Source organism: Cetorhinus maximus, chromosome 13 (assembly GCF_964194155.1).
Source record: "Cetorhinus maximus chromosome 13, sCetMax3.hap1.1, whole genome shotgun sequence".
Taxonomy (NCBI): domain Eukaryota; kingdom Metazoa; phylum Chordata; class Chondrichthyes; order Lamniformes; family Cetorhinidae; genus Cetorhinus; species Cetorhinus maximus.
This window is the reverse complement of record NC_135891.1, coordinates 52,110,804-52,131,315: the sequence shown is the minus strand read 5'-3', so window position 1 is coordinate 52,131,315 and position 20,512 is coordinate 52,110,804. Positions and strand designations below refer to the sequence as shown.

Sequence of the window (20,512 nt, the reverse complement as noted above, 5' to 3'; positions counted from 1 at the left end):
TAAATAATGTTTTTTTTCCATTTTTAAGACATTTTTCTGAAAAGCTTCCCTATCAAAGTGTCTGAACTGAGGGGGAAATTGCTCATAATACAAGAAGAAAATGGTGGATTATCAAATGAACATATTGCTTCTTTACGGAGGTAAGCTTCCAGCAAGGGAGATACTTAGTAATTTGCACCATTCAGAAATTATGTAAGGGAGAGGAAGCTGTACGGCTGCCATTGTGAGTGGTGTATCCTCGTGCTGGTTTGAAAACAAGACTAATTATATTAACTTACCAGATCCTCAAAAAGAGTTTTAATGCTTATCCCACTTAGCCTTCCTTCAACAATTTACATTCTTTTAAATCCCACACTTGGAGTTACCTAATCACTGATACTTAACTTATTTTGCCTTACAGCTGTCTTGCTTACAGTAGATTTTAAATTTGTTCTTAGAATGTGAGCAACGTTGGCAAGCATGGAACTTAATGTCCACCCAGTGAGAATATTAAGGAGGGAATTTTCCCAAGGTTTCAGAGATGGATTTGATGGAGAGGGGAGGGAGGGGAACTGGAAAAATCAACCAAAATCCCAATGGGTTCCCACCGCCAAGCACTTTTTCTGACATCATGATAGCAACACGCCCGCAGTGGCAGGAATCCAATTTGAGGTAGTTAAAGAGGCACTTAACTGCAATACTATACGAGCAATGCTGTGTTGACTGTCACTTTAAAATCTGTTCAGCTAAGTGGGGGGGTCATGTGATTTGTTCAACCAATGTGCGTTTGCGCGGGGGAATAAATTCTAGGGAGGGGTTTCCTAGGGAAAAAAATGGCTGTATGAGGGGCTAGCTGGATACAAGCAGCCATGGAAGCTCTTGTGTAAATAAAGTTTGTTTTGTTTGACTAAGAAGCCTACCAGAGCATGTTTTTTCAAATGCAATCCTCAGTGTTGCACAGGATCACCTCACCAATTCAGATGAGGCAACTGCACAGCAGGAAGCCATAGAATAATGAAACCAACATGCAGTCCCACTGAGGTATCTTTAAATTGACCAGACTGCCAGAGGTGTCCAGGATGCACTCATTCAGGCAAGATTCACCTGAGTCAGGGTCATCTTGGACTGCAGAAGTGGCATCCCGCCCCATGTCACGAGCTATAAGCCCATCAACACATGCACTTCTGACTTGAAATAATCCACATCCACTACCCTTCCCATGTCAACACCATGACATTCATAGCGATCTCATCCAGGCAGATCCTAAGGGTGCTTTTGCAATGGTCCAATTTTAGCCACAAGACACTTATCAGTTTGCCAGCACAAATGGTTTCATTCAAATAAAGCATATCCATTTAACAGCAATATGATGAAAGGCAACCAAGTGAATCCCAGAATGACACTAACACTGTTTCTGAGTTCTTTGACACAAGCTTCTATTGGGTACTGCCCTTGTGGTTTAAGCAGAAGCAGACACAGCATGCTCAGTTCTGTGCCTCAGCAAATGAGATGCCATTGGCGTATGTCTTCTGGATTGCAATGCCTGTGAGGGCCCCACAGAGACATGCTTCATCTGCATCTGTGCAGGGCCAGCCTTGGTCTAGGGGCTTGAAGCAGTTTATGACTCTGAGTCGAAGGGCCAAGGGGACAATCACTGACAGAGGAGCACCTTGAGAAGATTCCTCAATTACCATTAACCCTGTCTACCTCTGCCCTTTCAGAGCCTAGCTGCACAACCATGCTAACCAGGAGCAGGAGAGCATGTGGCTGCACTTCCATGCATCTCTGAGCTATTACTGCAGTCTGTGCCACTGAAGATTGCATACAGACTGTGCAGGCCACTGCGCTGTTCCTCTATCCACTTGTTGGCCCTCTGCATATGACTCCCCTTGAGTGGGCTCTTTTTCAGTGGAGGAACTAATGCTTTTGCATGCCTGATTCACAGTGTCACTCATAACACAACTTAATCTTCTGCCTGATGATGTGCACTGCCTCAGGAAACTCTGACAGAGAGCCACACACTCCCAATTCTGTTCCACACATACCCACTTTGTATATGACCCCTGAGGCTCGGAATCTCTGGTCCTCCAATGGGGACTGCCCACAGTTGCCATTGCCTCCATCAACTGCTCCTGCTTGTCGTGTTGTTAGCATAATATAAAGGCACCAATCACTTTTAAGGGATTGGGTAAACATGTTGTGGGTTTATTTATTTAAACTAGGCATATGAGAACAGATATACATAGATAGAAAGCTTGAAGATATCAGCAGCAGCGCTGTGTGTTTGTGCCCTGCTTAAAGGCAAAAGCGAAACCAAGAATGGATCACATGACACCCTTCCTTTCTAGTGATTTCATGCTGCTATCCCTTTAAGGCATATTACACCACCCCCCTTTCTTTTACAGTATATGTTCACGTTTAGTTACCATTACGTGAGTGTATAGAAATTATGAATCTATGAGTCTCTAAAACGTAGAGATAATCTGCTGGTATGCCCAGATCTTGTGATGGTAACCTTGTCTGGAGCAATAAAGATCACAGTAGGATTGTAATCTTGGATGTTGTTCCTGGTAATATTTGGGATCTAGTCCTCAATGTGATAGGGCTGTATGGTGGTTGAGGAGTTGGAATGGATCTGATTTGTCCTCGGCTAGGCCTCACCATTATACCTTAGTGTGTAAAGACTTCTGAGGACCTTGGTTCTGAACAAATCCTTGTCACCTCTGCTGATTACCATGTACCTTCCGTGGGATCCTGGATGCAAACTTATTGTCTCAACTTCAAACTTGGCACTTCTGTACCTGCCTGAAAGAGTAGAATGTTTAAGAGCAAGTAAATTGGTAGGCACTAGTCTGCCAAACATGAGCTCTGCCGATGATGGAACAGTTGCATTTAAAGTACCACCCTCAGATGTAACATTGCTACGTGTAGATCTTGCTTGGTCTGTCTACATTTGGGAATTAGGAATTTCACTGTGCGAGTCATTTGTTCAGTTAGGCTGTTAGATCGAGGGTAAAGAGAAGAAATAAGGTGATCGATATTCCACTTCTCACATATATCCTGAAATGGTTTACCAATAAACTGTGGACCGTTATCAATAATGGTTTCCCTAGGCACACCAAATAAACTAAAAATAACACTTAAGAGTGCGAGCTACATTGTGCTTGATGTATTGCGAAATTGTCGAATGATGGGGCACTTCGTAGAGTAGACTTCGATGAAGTCAGTGCCATGGATGTGACTTTGGACCAAGGGTGGGTAGGAACTTCATGTAGAATCAATGGTGCTTTCTGCTGACTTGGCATATGTTCTTGTCATGCATCACACTTCCTGACGACGACTTCAATGTCATTGTTCATACCCAGGCAGTAGACAATCTCTCTTGTGAGTCTTCTCATCCAATCTATGTTCATGTGTGAATGATGAAGTTGTTGAAGAATATTAGGTCACAAAGATTCTGGTATGATGGCTTGCCTGCCTTTAAAAATGACTCCCCGGGAGATCCCTAGCTGGTCCAGGTAAAGCTAAATTGGTCTCATGTGTTCGTGAACATGCTGAATTGAATCAGACCATTCTTCAGTGATGGTTTTCCACAGGCTCTGTAGTGTAGAATATTTCACTGTTTCTTCTTGAAGCTGCCGGCATTTGCATTGCACAAAATGTACCAGATCAATTGACGGACTTGTATTGTCCTGCAAGCTCCCTTGAAACTGCTGATTTGTCGAAACATTCTGGATATTTCAATATTAGGTCGTGAACTGAGGTGATGTGAGGAGTTTCTGAGGTTGATCTGTTTTGTGAGATCTGACTGACTCCATGGATTATTACTAGTGTGAGGCCATGGCATGCCGGTTGACCTACAAATTGCTGGGCCTTTAGTCTCCACAGTAAAGAATATTTGTGACACCCAAGAGGACCGATTGTAGTTGTACTTCAGGACTGTGGATCCTGCACATGGAATTAGCAGGACTGTGGATCCTGCACATGGCATGAGCCAAAAATTTGGAAGTGGTAGATTTTGCCTTGGCCTTCCATGTCTGTGGATTCTTGTCTTTGAAAATCCGCAGATGTAGTATGTTGGCACTTGCCCCCCTGTTAATCTTGGCCAATAATGAATAGTCACTAATTTTCTTGGGACAGTTAATTTGAACCTTGGCAAACACCAAGGATGGTGGGATGCATCTAAATTTCCCCTGAGATTGACGGCTTGAAGCATGTGTTCACCACTCTTTGTCTGGTCGGGCACATCATTGTCATTTTCTGGTTTGTCAATCACCTCATGTTTATGTTTCTGACGGGATTGCAGGAGAACCATTCTTATTGCTTGAAGATACCCATTGTGTATGGTCTGTTTGAATCAGTGCACGGCTCTTTGCAGCTGCATCAGCCTTTGTTCTAGTGCACTGCCATTGCCAATGGAATGGTCTTCTAGATCCTTTAGCTCTTCTGCTGTTAACCCTGATGTGTTCAGCCTGTGTAGACCTTCATTCCCAATTGCTAGGAGAATGTTTATGGCTTGCTTGTCTGGTTCAGACACACCTGAATCAAGAAACCATAGCTCTGTACGCTGATTAAATATTTTGAATTTGGATAGTAGGCCAACTGCATCCCAATTCAAGCTGGGAAATTTTGTGGACATTCTGACAATATCCCTTTGATCTTCCTTCTTCTGTAGTACCTGGGATGAGTGTTGCTGTAGCTGCTTTTGCTCACTTTTCCAAAGCTCTGCCCACGAAGACTGAGTTACAGCAGGGATGCACTTTGGAATAATGACCTCTTTGATTTTCATTCAATTTGTTGCTCAGCAACTCCTGAAGTCACCATTTACAATTGTAACCTTCTCTGACCTGATTTTTATGAGTTTCCTTTGTTTGACTCTCCCTTGTTCAGTCTCAACCCAGCCACAGCCTGGCACTCGCCTTTTCCGATTGAGCTAACCCGGTGCGGGTCCTCTCGATGCACTGTCCCACTCACAGAACTGACAGGCTATGCATTGCAATCTCACCACAAGAGAGTCATCTGCTTACCAGCCCTTTATTTGAGCACTATCCTGGCACTGTGTCTTGAAAGCTTTTCTTCACAGTCACCCACTGCGTCTTCAACAATCTTTGATGCTGTGACTCTAATTGTGGTCTGACCAACCTGTCAAGGGTCTTCTCATGCCATATAGCATGATCTAAGGCTTTCATCATGTTGTACCTGTCGTTAATCTTGCTGCTATGGATGTATCAAGCTCCCACCTCCCCAGGCCGCCTACCATCCCCAGTTGGGTGGTGAACATGGAGGTGGTCTGCTAATTGGTTGCCTTCTGAAAAAGCGACCCAGAGGGCTCGCTGCACACACTGCCGAGTTACATATCTGACGATGGTCCTACCGGCTGAAAAGTTTCTAAGATCGGATGATTCAGCCCCAAGAGTCAACCATATTAGGTGGGACCGGAGTCAATAATGACCCAACTGAGTAGGGATGGCAGACCATGTTCTCTGTAGTATATCTTTCCTCTACACAGCCTGTTTGTTACACTGCACCCTCCTTTTAAGATTGCTGTGCAATTGTGTATCTTGGTTCTATGTGGCCCGTTTGTTCCCTTGTACGGTACGTTCCAGATTGCTGTGTGACACTATACCTGAGCAGCTGAGAGGGAACATTGGTGGCTGGTACTTTTACCCGGACAATTAAAGAATTACCGAATAAACCAGTTGGGTAGAGAGCCAAAAACATCATCGGAAGGCACAGCCTCAGTTTTCACGTGTACGCTGACAATACCCAGCTCTACCTCAGCACCAGCTCTCTTGGCACCTCTACTGTTGCTAAGTTATCAGTCTGCTTATCCAACATCAGTACTGGATGAGCAGAAATTTCCTTCAATTAAATATTCAGAAGACTGAAGGCATTGTCTTTTGGACCCAATCCAAACTCTGTTCCCTGACTTCTGACTCTATTTATCTCCCTGGCAATAGTCTAAAATTGTGTGTTTGCAACCTTGGTGCCACATCTGAACCCAAAATGAGCTTCCTACCTCGTGTTTGTGCCATCTCGAAGACAACCTTTCTCGACCTCCGTAACATCGCTTCTTGTGTCTCAGCTTACCTGCTGCTGAAACCTTTAGTCATGCCTTTGTTACCTCTAGACTTGACTATTCCAGTGCACTCCTGGCTGGTGCCCCATATTTACCTTCTGTTAACTTGAGGTCATCCAAAATTCTGCTGCCTGTGTCTTCATTCACTAAAGTCCCATTCTCCTATCATCCCTGTGCTTGCTGACCTTCATTGGTTCCCATTTAATAAAATCTTGATTTTAAAATTCTCAGCCTTGCCTTCAAATCCCTCCATGACCTTGCCCTTCCCTACATCTGTAATCTCCCCCAGCCCCACAACCCTCCGAGATATCTGCGCTCCTCTAATTCTGGCCTCTTGTGCATTCCCAATTATAATTGCTCCACTGCTAGTGGGCCATGCCTTCAGCTGCCTAGGCCCCAAGGTCTGGAATTCCCTTCCTACATCTCCCCGTCTCTCTATCTCGCTTTTCTTCTTTAAGACACTCCTTAAAACCTACTTCACTGACCAAACTTTTGGCTCAACTGATCTAATATCTCCTTATGTAGCTCAGTGACATACTTTCTTAATAATGTTCCTTTGAAGCGCCTTGGGATGTTTCATGTTGTTAAGGGTTAAATAATATAAATATAAGTTGTCAGTATGTCTCTGACCTATTGAACAGCTAAGTAATCTTTGGCGTTGGCAGGGGGTGCGTGCTCAGTACTATTAATGGATAATACTCCATCAAGTTGCTCAGTACAATTGGGGCTGCATTCCTTAAATTTCAAACTAAAGCAGTGTAAAGCTTGATCTTCTAGTTTTTTAACAGATCTGTTAATAAAGTGGCTGCAGGATATGGCATTCCAATGTTCCAGCTGTGAGAAATGTAAATTTATGAGTGGTAATAACAAAATAGCACTGCATTGCAACAAAATCGCTGTAATGATCTTTTCACTCTTCGGAAGCTGCTAATGAGACATTTCACCTGATGATTTTTGATAAGTCCAAAACTGTTGTTAAAATAGCTCAACGACAGTTGCTCAAAGCCTGTTTCAGTGTGTAAATTCTGGACAGCCAAGGAGAGACAGGGACACACTGTAGATGAAGGAAAGTTCCCCAAGGGCAGAATTTTATCCTTGGTGAGCAGGCTCAGCAGACGCAACCAACCACTCCCCGCGATCGACAGCGCACCATGATTTCATGCTGACAGGCCAACCAAGGCCCGCCCAGCATGAAAGGCGGCTGGGGAATCAGCGAGAAGGGGTGAGCGGGAGTGGGGGCATGATATCCACTGGGTCCAATGGTGACCCAGCAGCCGATTCAAAACCGTCCCAAGCAGCCCCTGGAAGGCTGCCACAGAAGGACTGTGGAAGTGAAGATGGATCCTGTTGCATTTGGTGGGAGGGCAGGTTGACAGCCCCGTGGTTCTCGGATGAGTGCTTCGCCGCCCTCCTGGAGGAGGTTGCAGCTAGGAGGGAAATCCTTGTCCCCAGACACAGGAGGAGGAGGCCCCCCCTCCTCACCAAAAGGGCCTGGGAGGTGGTGGCATCCAGAGTCAGTAGCCACGACATGGCAAGGCGCACATGGGTGCAGTGCCGGAAGCGCTTCAATGATCTGGTGCGATCGAGAAGGTTGAGTAACATGTTGGCATGGGTCACTTTGCAGAACATTTAGGAGCTGGCCATCACCCTGTGGACCTCAGAGGTGTTAAGAGTGTGAGTGGCAAATGTCAATGGGGCAAGGGCTGGCCAAGAGGGTGAGCCCTGGCTGTTTGGACTGAGTGCCTTGCGGCTCCAGGGTCACGAATCGGCTGAGCCCTGCGAGGTGTTCCTCAGGTGGGGTTGGCCAGGCTGCAATGGCGCTGCGAGTAGAGGGTGGACTAATCAATGCTCCTCTATCCTTCCGGGATAAAACATCCCATAACAATATTGAGAGGTCGCGGACTGGCAGTGGACTGCCACAGCTCCTAATCTTCATACATTATGAGCAGGAGGCCCTGGAGCTCGAGAGGCGCCATACACCTCGGTCAAGCGGCCACGGTGAGGTTGAGGTGCCAGACGAAATTAAGAGTGGAGTGCACTGAGGTGAGAATGTTGGCTATTGCAGTCATTCTAGTATAGTCTCTATATTGATGTGAGCCTCGAACCTGGAATGCCCATTGATAATGGAAAGGCGAGGGCACCATGCTGCATATATCTGTCTCACCAGGATGCCTGGCATGCCAGTGTCATGACTTAAATTAATGACATGTCCTTCTTCTCCCTTTTAGGCCCGCCAGCAGGCGATCGCTATGAGGAGCTGAAGGCCCATTCCTGACCAGGGATGACCACCATGCTGAGCACGCAAATGCGTCACACCCTCTTTGTCAAGCAGGCACAAGCGCAGATACCAGCACCTCAGTGGGCATAAGATCGCTGTCTAGTACCTCAGTGCACATTGGTGATGGCACTTCACACTCGCTTGAGGTGCAGGCAGAGGCAGAGAGTGCCCAGGGCTGCTGGGGACCAGGACAATGCTCAGTCGAAGGCTGATGATGGGCCTCTGGAGTCGTCCATTAGACAGCAGATGCTAGAAGTCCAGCGGAGTGTGTGGGAGGATCTGGCGGAGATACATGAGGGAATGCGTGCCATGGTGTCCGCTGTGGAGGAGTCCCTGCGGAGCATGACCACTGCGCTGACCCTCATGGCCAAGTGCAATGCCTCCTCCATGGAGAGAGTGGCAACTGTCAAGGAGAGGCTCCTCTAGGGACTCAATCAGGGGTCCCTGGGGATGCACTCGGACCTGCAAGCCAACACAGCGGCAATGATCTCAGCTGGGCAGTGTCAGTGTGGGAGAGGAATTGGGCACCCAGTATTCCAGCTAGGTGGCTGGCCATCAGTGGTGAGCAGGGAGATCTAATGCAAACTCACATTGGAGCACGAGCTCTGTGGGCTCCTCTCAGGGCGCTCCGGATGATGGCAGCAGCTCCTCCCGCCCCTCTGCCAGGGACCATGGCATCTGATGAAGCTGCGGTGACTGGGTAGATGCCAGCTGTGGCACTATCCGCTCCCTCCCATGCAGGGCCTTCACAGGTTCCACAGTCCTGAGGACGACCTCCAAAGTCATCAAAGCCAACAAGACAGCAGAGTGAGCAGGCTGTCTCCAATGCCAGTGCCAGCGAGGGGGGAGCACCTAGACATAGCACCCGCAAATGTAAATGTAAAGCACCTTAAGTGTAAGACAGACTTATCACTGGTGATATTTTGTTTCCCCATTTTGGTTTGAATTTTTTCATGGTGTGATTAAAAACACCGGTAAATGTTAATTTCAACTATTTCACATTCACAGTTAAATGAGATGTTATTTTGTGCTATTGGCCTCTGTATGCTTCTTTTGTTCTGTAGGTGCAGGGTAAGCCATTATGTAATGATGGACGTGTGTTTCCTGAAACTTCATTGCAAAGGCATAGAGTGTACGTTGTTGGCCAAGGAAATGTTCCTGTCAGGGATCGGGTATGGAGCCTGCAGCCCTGTCACGTACTAGCAGTTCTTTTTTGGTAGGCTAGCTGAAGGAGCATTGGATTTTTAAAATATTCATTCATGGAATGTGGGCTTCGCTGGCTGGGCCAGCATTTATTACCCATCCCTAGTTGCCATTGAGAAGGTGGTGGTGAGCTCCCTTCTTGAACTGCTGCAGTCCATGTGATGCAGGTACACCCACAGTGCTGCTAGGCAGGGAGTTTCAGGATTTTAACCCAGCGACAGTGCAGGAACGGCAATATATTTCCAAGTCAGAATGGTGAGTAACATGGAGGGGAACTTCCAGGTGGTGGTGTTCCCATCTATCTGCTGTCCTTGTCCTTCTAGACGGTAGTGGTCGTGGGTTTGGAAGGTGCTGTGGAAGGAGCCTTGGTGAATTCCTGCAGTGCATCTTATAGATGATACACACTGCTGCCACTGTGCGTCAGTGGTGGAGGAAGTGAATGTTTGTGGATGTGGTGCCAATCAAGCGGGCAGCTTTGTCCTGGATGGTGTCAAGCTTTTTGGGTGTTGTGGGAGCTGCACTCATCCAGGCAAGGAGGGAGTATTCCATCACACTCCTGACTTGTGTCTTGTAGATGGTGGACAGGCTTTGAGGAGTCAGGAGGTGAGTTACACGTCGCACGATTCCTAGCCTCTGACCTGCTCTTGTAGCCACAGTATTTATATGGCTAGTCCACTTCAGTTTCTGGACAATGGTAACCCCCAGGATACTGATAGTGGAGGATTCAGTGATGGTGATGCCACTGAACATCAAGGGGCAATGGTTGGATTCTCTCTTGTTGGAGATGGTCATTGCCTGACACTTGGGTGGCGCAACTGTTACTTCAAAGTGATCAAATGATCAAAGCATCCCGGGTGTCCCTGCCTCCCTAGAGGTTACCCAGGTCAGTATCCATGCCCTCAGTGTTCTCTTCACCATGCTCATCCTCGGACTCACTCCTAGACTCATCAACTGTTGCTTATGCAGCTGCGTCAAGATCTTCTTTTTCCACTGCGTCTCCCCTTGCCAGTGCCAGACTGTGCAGAGCGCAACATACAACCACTATCAGCGACACACGATCTGCGGGGTATTGCAGTGCACCTCCTGAATGGTCCAGGCATCGGAAGCGCTTGTTAAGAAGATCTATAGTTCTCTCTACCACCGCCCTGGCATGGCTCCTGTTGTACCACTGCTCTGCCTCTATCCTTGGGTGGCACAGAGGCGTCATGAGTCACCTTCTGAGGCGATAGCCCTTGTCACCCAGCAGCCATCAATCCAGTCAGCCTGGAGCACTGGAGAGCCTCGGCACTGGGAGTGCCTCAGGATGTAAGCGTCATGGGGGCTGCCAGGGTACCTTGCACAGACTTACAGAATCTGCATCTTGTGATCACACACTATCTGCACGTTCATGGAGTGGAAGCCCTTCCTGTTGACAACGACACCCGGCTCAACACAGGCACCTTGATGGCCACATGTGTGCAGTCGATTGCACCCTGGACGCGGGGGAACCCAGAAATCACTGCAAAGCCTCAGGCTCGCTCTGCCTGGCTGGCTTTGTCCGTACAGTAATGAATGAAAGTCAATGCATGCCTGAATAGATCATCTGTCACCAGCTTGATGCAATTATGGACAGCTGATTGTGACACTCCACACAAATCCCCCACTGAGCCCTGGAAAGAGCCGGTGATGTAGAAGTTAGGGGCTACTGTGACCTTCAGCATCACCGGCATGGGGTGTCCAACCACACAATCGGAGCTGATCTTCTAACAGAGGATCCCCTATGAGAGACAGAACCTCCTTCGGCATTGCACCTCAGCCATATTGAGGTAGCTGCATTGCCGCCTGTAAACCCTGGCAGCAGGAATGTGGCTTCTTCTGTGGCCCTTTCCACCTTGGACTTCCTGCTGGCCCTGCCCCCCTTGTCCCTGTGCCTCTCCTCCCCCAGGTCCCTCCCCTGGAAGCTGCATTGGGACACCTGGCCTCCTCTCCCTTCTGCCGCTCTCTTTCTCTTCAGAGGAGGTGCCTGCAGTGGAGACCACAATCCTCATTACCAGGGTAACGGAAGGCTGTCTGATACCTGGGAGGGCTCATGTGGTCTGAATCCTCCGGGGGCTTGGAAGACAACAATGAGTCCTGAAATAAAGCCTAGAAATGCTCAAAATGCAGCTCTGAAGAGAGATGAAGTTGCCCAGGGTAAGGCAACCATCTCATCACTCTTATCTCACACACTCACAAAACCCATCACACATTCACTGGCATGTCACTCACTGTCAGCTCAAGGGACATCACCACTCTCTCTCTCACACACACCCTCACATCCCCATCTGGCCTCATCTCCTCTGGAAACTGTCTCCTCAGCCCTCACCCTCTTGAGGCTACTTGTACATGCCCATGCCACTGCCGAAAAATCTCACAGGCGATGTAAAGTCGGAGACAATTGGTGTCTCAAGGGCCTTAACTGGCCTCTTAATTAATTGCGGGTGCGCCTCCATTTCTATCTTGCACCTGCCTAGCGAAATATCACACGAGTGCGCATTGACATCGGCACGCTGGCCGACATCATCACGCATTATTTCACACTCGAGCGTGTCATGCGCATGCGTGCCTGCTGAGTGAAAAATTCTGCCCCATGTTATGAGAGAAGAATGGTATTGAGCACATAGGGTGGAATTTTCCGTGGCCGCTGGTGTTGGGCGTCATGGTGAGCATGAGTGGACAATATGGCAGAAAGGCCAAAAATCGGTTTCACGATGTCATGAAACCAGTTTGTAATCGTCCGCTCTGCCCGTCATGGCCATGTTTCCCACCGCCGCACATCGGGAACTTCATTGCAATACATCTGCATATCATTATAAGCCCAGCTTGCTTGAATCATCCCCAATGCTGGATCATCTGGGCTATCACGCCAACGTGTTTCACAACTGAACATAAGCGACATGCACCTGGCGAGCTGCACTTCGCCCGGGGTTTTGAGGTTTGTTTGCCTACCTTGCCTTGGGCAGCACTCATGGTCATCAGCGCCAGGCTTCGCAGGCAGCACCACATCACTTTAAGGGGGGCTCACAGCCAGGTTTCTACTTACGAGACCAGCCGTAATTATGGGGTGGGGGTGACTTTTCAACATCTGCAGGGCTATGACTTGCATGGGGAAGGGGGAGAAGTGGCCTCAGGGATGGGAAGAGGCTGCAGGGCTAGGGCATTTCTGGGGAAGGGGGGTTATCCAAGGCTGTATGTGTGGGGACACATGTTTTGTACAAGTAGTCTCAAGAGGGTGAGGGCTGAGGAGGCAGTCTCCAGAGGAGATGAGTCCAGATGGAGATTTGAAGGTATGTGTGAGAGAGTGACTGGTGATGTCCCTTGAGCTGGCAGTGAGTGAGATGCCAGTGAATGTGTAATGGGCTTTGTGAGTGTGTGAGTTTAGAGTGATGAGATGGTTGCCTTACCCTGGCAGCACGGATGAGATCATTCATCCTCTTTCTGCTCTGGATGGTGAACTTCTTCTGTGCAGCGCTGGCAATGACCACCACTGCCACTGCCTCCCAAGCCGGTGTGGTGACACTGGTGGGCCTCTTGAGGCCAGAGCAGAGGTAGAGGACATCACAACGGGCTCCAACAGTGTCCAGAAGGCATCCCATGGACGTGTCACTGAATTGGGGGGCTACAGCCTTCTTGCCTTTCGGGGCCATGTCTTCTGAGCAGCAGTCTTGGGCTGGAACCACTGAGACGTGTGTACGCTGCACTTTAAATATGGCGCCCGGCGTGAGGAAGCGGTAAGGTGAGCATGACGGGTGAATCGGAGGCCACCCATCAGCGAAATGGCGTGTTTCCCGGGAATGCATGATTAATGAGGTGGGATTGGGATGATACAACGCGAAAATCCACCATTGCGGCCAGCAGGTAAAATGTCCTTTGTCCCGTCCGCTACTGCACTTAGTGCAAATATGGAACGATTCCACCCCCAGTCTGGAAGGGATTGATTCAGTAGAGAGTGGAATACCATAAAGAAATAGTGGTTACATACCACATTAATCAGATATTCTATGATTGTTGCACAAACATACCTTTACGCATTGTTTGCGTACAGACACTTAACAGGGCATGTAATGGCATTGCCGTATCAAGTTTCGAAAGAGGGTGTCTACTTACACACCAGAACTGACGGAGGGATGTTCAGCCTTGCTTGCCTGAGATCCAAGACAAAGGTGCACCATATCCGATCAGAGAGTTGCTCTGTTGCCTTTGATGCCGCACTAGCATTCCACACCAAGGAACACCTCCTGTGGCAAATGGACAGGCTCCTTCACACCTGTAAACAATTTGGTTTGACCATCAGCATCAGGAAGACAAATTTCATGGTCCAGAAGATTGCTGTACTACCATCAGCATTGACAATGTTAAGCTGGGGGTTGTTGATAATTCTAATCACCAGCAATATGCCACTTGATGTTGAAATCAGCACAAGCTGCAGCTGTTGTGTTCAAAATGAGTAAAAGAGTGTGTAACAACAGCAACCTGACTGAGAACACCAAACTGCAAGTCTACCAAGCCTGAGTCCTCAGCGTCCTCCTGTTACAGTGGTGAGACCTGGACAACATATGCCATGAAGGAGAAAAGGCTAAACAGTTTCCACCTTCACTCTGAGTCATATCTTCAGCATCTCTTACCAACTCAGAGATCCTGGAGTGTGCTAATTCCATCAGCATACACTTATTGCTAAACCAGTGATATCTGTGCTGGCTCAGCCATGTTCATGAGACGGATTACAGCTGTATACACAAACACCTTCTGTACCTTCTGCTGTCTTACCTTTATGCCACTATCAGCACCTTGCTTAACACTACCATTAACACTCCCTTTGTCCTCTGTCCTTGACATCTTTGTAAAATTTCTCGTTAGCTCCCACCTATCCCTGACCTTCTATTTTACTCCACCTGCTCCAGCCCCTCTTAAACAGTATAATATTCATCACATTTCTATTTCTCTTTAGCTCTGGAGAAGAGTCATACAGACTTGAAATGTGAATTGTGTTTTTCTCTCCACAGATGCTGCCAGAGCTGCTGAGCTTCTCCAGCATTTTCTGTTTTTATGAAAGATGTTGATATTGCTAAGTATGAGAAAGCACAAAGTGAAGCATTAAATACTGAATAGGAAGGGACAAAAGTGAAGATAGTTGGTGAGGAGTCAAGTGGTACATTGAGATCAGCCTATTGCTAAGCGCCACTCAATTGTAGAGGAATATGGAATTTATTAGATCTTGTTCAAATGCAGGTTGTTATAGAAGCAAGAGTGTACTGAGGAGTCGCTCGTCTCCTTGCATTGACATTTGAAAATGTCTGGATAATTTGGATGAGTCTCATATTCAGGTGTGCTCAGCTATGTGTCACAAAGCAACATCAGTACAACCGCATTGGAGAGTTCAGAACAGTAGGACCGTTGGACAAGTAAATCAGCCTGTTTTATGTTACTTCTATTTACCAATTCTACACCCATTTTGCCAAAAGATGCTCATTGAGTCACAGAATCAGAGTTATACAACACAGAAACAGGCCATTTGGCCCATCATGTCACTGCCAGCCATCAAGCACCTATCTATTCTAATCCCATTTTCAAGCACTTGGTCCATAGCCCTGTATGCTATGGCATTTCAAGTGCTTATCTAAATACCTCTTAAATGTTTTAAGGTTTCCTGCCTCTACTGCCCCCTCAGGCAATGTGTTCCAGATTCCAACCACTTTCTGGGTGAAAAAACCTTTCCTCAAATCCTCTCTAAACCTCCTGCCCATTATCTTAAATTAATGCCCCGTGGTTATTGACACCTACACTAAGGGGAAAAGTTTCTTCCTATCTACCCTATCTATACCCCTCATAATTTTGTATACCTCTATCAGGTCTCCCCTCTGCCTTCTCTGCTTGAAGGGAAACAACCCTAACCTACTAAGTCTCTCTTCGTAGCTGAAATACTCCAGCCCAGGCAACATCCTGGTGAATGTCCTGCACCCTCTCCAGTGCAAACACATCCTTCCTATTGTGTGGTGACCAGAACTGCACACAGTACTCCAGCTGTGGCCTAACTAGCGTTTTATACAGCTCCAACATAACCCCCCGCTCTTACATTCTATGCCTCGGTTAATAAAGGCAAGTATCCCATATGCCTTCTTAACCACCTTATCTACCTGTACTGTTGCCTTCAGGGATCTATGAACATGTACACCAAGGCCCCTCAGATCCTCTGTACTTCCTAGAGTCCTACCATTCATTGTGTATTCCCTTGCTGTGTTAGTCCTCCCAAAATGCATCACCTCACACTTCTTAGAATTAAACTTCATTTGCCACTGCTCTGCCCATCTTACCAGCCCATCTATATCGTCCTGTAATCTAAGACTTTCCTCCTCACTATTTACAACACCACCAATTTTCATTTCATCTGCGAACTTATTGAGCATACCTCCTATATTCACGTCTAAATCATTAATATACACTACAAACAGCAAGGGTCCTAGCACCGATCCCTGCGGTACATCACTCATTACAGGCTTCCAATCACAAAAACAACCTTCGACCATCACCCTCTACCTCCTGCCACTACACCAATTTTGGATCCAATTTGCCAAATTGCCTTGGATCCCACGTAATGCATTTAGATATTTTGCTGTCCCTGGAGGTCCTACGGAACTAGCTCCACACCTTGATCACCATCTCCCAGGTGAGCATCTGCCTCTTCAGTGGCATCATCAGGTAGCTGACTATTGCAAGAGACCTCCTGCCTAGGGTGATGTCTGTTATAACTCACAAGCCTCCCATGCTTCCATGCTCTTAGATCCCACCTTCTCAAGCTTTTCCATATAATGTCCAACTACTGGCTGATAAACCCATGCTTCTGGTTTAAAAAACTTGTGCTAAGCGCTGATTACATTACTCCTCAAAACAATTCCTACTTGTAACCCTCATTCAATCCATATCTGAATTTCTATGGAATACCTATCTTTCAATGTAGTTTTGTAACTTTAGAATTAAACATTAGCTGTTCATTCTAGATCAAAGTGTATATAAATCCCATTTCCATTTTTTTTACAAGCATTTTATTGAGGAGTAGCATTAGTCAGCATGAACACCAGTTGCCACTGTCGACCTCAGTTAAGCATTTACTTTTCCATTAAACCTTCTGAATGGAAAGCTGTCTAGTCTGTTTGTTTTTTGCAATATTTATTTTAACAAGTATTCCTATTTACATATTTCTCAGGGATAACATTCGAATTCCTGCTACTGCTTTTCCTTTCAACATAATTTGAAGAGAATGATCGAAGCATAATGATTCTGAACTTGCATTGCACAATGAAAGTCTAATTAGCACTCGCACTGCTTCCAACTCCAGCCCACAAAGGAATATAGTGTACCATTAAATCCATCGTTTTTGGCTCTCTACCTAATTAATTTTTAATGTATGATGTAAATTGAATACATTATGAGGGCCCATGGGATATGATTTATATTATGCTCATGACATAAAACATAGCTCACTTGAGACTTGGCTTATAGGTAATCAGATCAGCCAGCTTATCAGATGTAAATCATCTCTGGGAGGTTTACCGAATGTATCTGCTGCACAAATCAAGGGGCAGTGGGTATAGAAGAAAACAGTCTTAGAAAATGAGCTTCTGGTGACTTAATGTTCAGTGCAGCAGCATGAAGAAGGAGCTTCTGCCAGTGCTGGCTATTGTATAAATTAAAAAAAATGCAGTAGCAAACAGCATCCTCAAAAAAGGCAGTTATCTGCAGTCATGGCCCTCTGAAAAGCTGCATAACGTACAGAGATCCTACTCAAAATCAGGACCTGAAATTCATTTACCCCCAACCCTAGACCACATCTCCAACCTCAGAATTCAGAGTATCAATGCAAAGATATAGCTCGCCACAGGCCAAGAAATCGCCAGTCTGACTTCTGTCCATGTGCCTCTGAATCTGAAATTCAAAATTAGAATAATTTGGCTATCAGCATCAGTCCTGAGCACTGTAGCTGATTAGGGAAATATGAGACCAACTACACCCCCAAACCCCCACAGTTACAAGAATGCAAAAACGGTCACCATTCACCCTGCCTCTGCAAATATATGATTTCAGTGGCATTGTTAATGAAGATATAGAATTTCAAGATTTTCCAATATGCAGTTTCCAAACAAAGAAACTGATTGTGACCAATGCAAGAATCAAACAGAAGTTGTACATCTTCAACTTTGTCATAACTCTTTCCAAAGTTGGAATGGGGATGCAAGGCCTTTCACAACACAAAATTCAAGTGTGGGACACAGACAGTCAATACAGGGTATTGTAATTTGCAGGAGCTCATGCATCAGAAGCTCTTCCCTCAACCCCCATTTTCCTTTCCAACTTCTCAACGCCTCTGGATGGCTCTAACCAAAGTCAATATTGACATCCTTTGTGATTGTCATCACATTATCCTCCTTTACCTGAACTAACACAAACACATCATCTCTGTCTGGGAGATGGTCAAGACATGGATGAATACCAAGAAGACTCCACAGAATGGAATGGATAAATGCATGAGAATATATCCCTTAACAGTAGAACGCTTTTTGACCAAGGATTATGAAGTGTGGAATTGCATTGTCAATGATTTAGCCTTAGCCAGCCAGACCAGAGATGGAAGAAAACTGAGTGGTTTCCAATGACCTCATTTCATTTCTAGCAATTAAACTGTCTGTACTTTGCTTAGGTTTACAGTGTTGTTCAAGACATTAACAAATGCCATGACATGAACAGGCATGATGATGAAGTCTTGGTAATTCATCAGGAGACAATATTGTAGATTCTTCAGCACAAAACTAATTTTCCTTCAGCCTCTCAACCATGTGGTCAATAGCATTATGTCAGCTGAAATAACTGACTGAAAATTCTATGAGTGGATTACTGCCTTTTAATTCACTGAGTATTTTCTGTGTACGTAAGGGGTTGCAGCATGTGAAAATTAATGTGCCGTTATTGGAGTGTCTTCTAGAATGTATTTTCAATCAGTTTTATATCTGCAGTGAGCTTGATTTTGTTTATCATGTGCAGGATGATTGATTACATTTCAGAAATATAACTTGTGTGCTTGTTTTATAAATTGTCAGATACGTTCCCACACCAAATGATATTGAAAAGTACAAAACGTATAAAGGCTCTCAGGCTGACCTCCATGTTGTTGACCAATATATGATGGAGGTAAGTAGTCTTATTTAACCCTGCGCTTTCCAGTATGGGCTACATTTCTGAACAAATATTTAATTATGAAATGATTGTAGATTGTAAGAAGGATAGAAATGCTTTTTGGAACACTATGGTTCCAAGAATTGTTGGAGACAGTGGGAGTATCATTTGCGCAAAGTGTCGAGTCATAACAGTATGTTGAATGACATGGGCTTCCAGAGTTATTGCTCCATTGCTATTTGAAAGGTGCAAGAAAGTAGTTTCAGAAGGTTTCTATTGTAAGTTTTACTTGTAATCATTCTCCTTCCTAGAAAATTTTGTGGAGTCCCTGACTATATAATTGTACTTAGGTTGTTGGAAGGAACAGTTTGGATTGGCTGTGTTACTTTTGCCACATTCTGCAGTTAATAGTCTAAGTTTGAGGCATATGTTATAAAGTAACCATCAATTTCTCACTCCAGATGCTATCCTCAGTAACTAAAAAGTTGCTAGATTCCTTTTCTGTGATATATTTAAGTACCTGAAGTCAGGTACAGCAGTAATACTTAGTATGTCCTGGGATGAATGGGTTGTCAAATGAGGAGAGATTGAATAGAATGGGCCAATATTCTCTGGAGCTTAGGAGAATGAGAAGTGACCTCATTGAAATATTTAAAAATTTGAAAGGGCTTAACAGGTTAGATACTAAGAGGAAGTTTCCTCTGGATAGAGAATCTAGAACTAATGTTCATAGTCTCAGGTAAAAGGTCCACCAATCATTTAAGACTGGCATAAGGAGGAATTTCTTCACTCAGTGGATTGTGAATCTTTGAAGTTCTCTGCCCTAGAGGCTGTGGATGCTCAGTTGTTGAATATATTCAAGACAGAGATTGATAGACTTTTGGACACTTGGACAATCAAGGAATATAAGGGTAGGGTGAGAAAATGGAGTTGAAGTAGAAGATTACCCACGATGTTATAAAATAGCAGAGGCAGCTAAAAGGGCCATATGGTGGCAGGACATGATGAAAAATCAGTTAATAAATTATATGGGATCTTGGCCTTTATAAATCGGGTGTAGAGTAATAAAAACAAGGAAGTTATGATAGATCTATGTAAAAAATTGGTTCAGTCTCAACTGCATTATTGTATTCAGTTCTGGGCACCATACTTAAGGAAAATATGAAGGCAATAGAGAGCGTGTAGAAAAGGTTCATGAGAGTGGTTCCAGGGATGAGGAACTTCAGCTATGTAGATAGATTGGAGAAGCTGGGAGTGTTCAGCTTGGAGAAGAAAAGATTAAGAGGTGTTCAAAATCATGAGGACAGAGTAGATAGAGAGAAACTGTTCCTGTTGACAGAAGGATCAGGAACAAGAGGACACTAAGGTGATTGGCAAAAGAAGTAATGGTGACATGAGGTAAAACTATTTTACACAGCTGGTGGTAATGATCAAGAATGCTCTGTCTGAAAGTGTGGTGGAGGCAATTTCTGTTGTAAGGTTGTATGTTGTCTCATGAAGAGGTCTAGAGGTTTGTATGGTTGAACAATAACTGTTTATTAATAACACAAAATTACATATATATATAATATATATATATATATATATAGGAGATACAGTTCTGACTAGGTGCTATCTCCATACCGACATCTACGAGACACACTTCTACACTACTACTCCCATGTGACTTTCCGCATCATAATGCATTTAAAGAAATGGTGCTCTTTTATATTAGAATGAGATATATCACCATTGGTTTTGCCTTCAAGCCAAGTGAGAGAGCTTAACTTTGAATGAGTAAGATTTATTGA

General features: G+C 45.4%; 1 protein-coding gene across 1 annotated transcript in view; it reads left to right on the top strand.

Annotated features, from left to right (window-relative positions):
- Positions 1-20,512, top strand: part of LOC144688604 (uncharacterized) — a 144,183-nt gene that overhangs the window by 90,924 nt on the left and 32,747 nt on the right. Inside the window, exons 9-10 of the mRNA XM_078555373.1 lie at positions 29-140; positions 18,647-18,737. Of these exons, the coding sequence (XP_078411499.1) occupies positions 29-140; positions 18,647-18,737 (203 nt within the window). The remainder of the gene's footprint in view (positions 1-28; positions 141-18,646; positions 18,738-20,512) is intronic.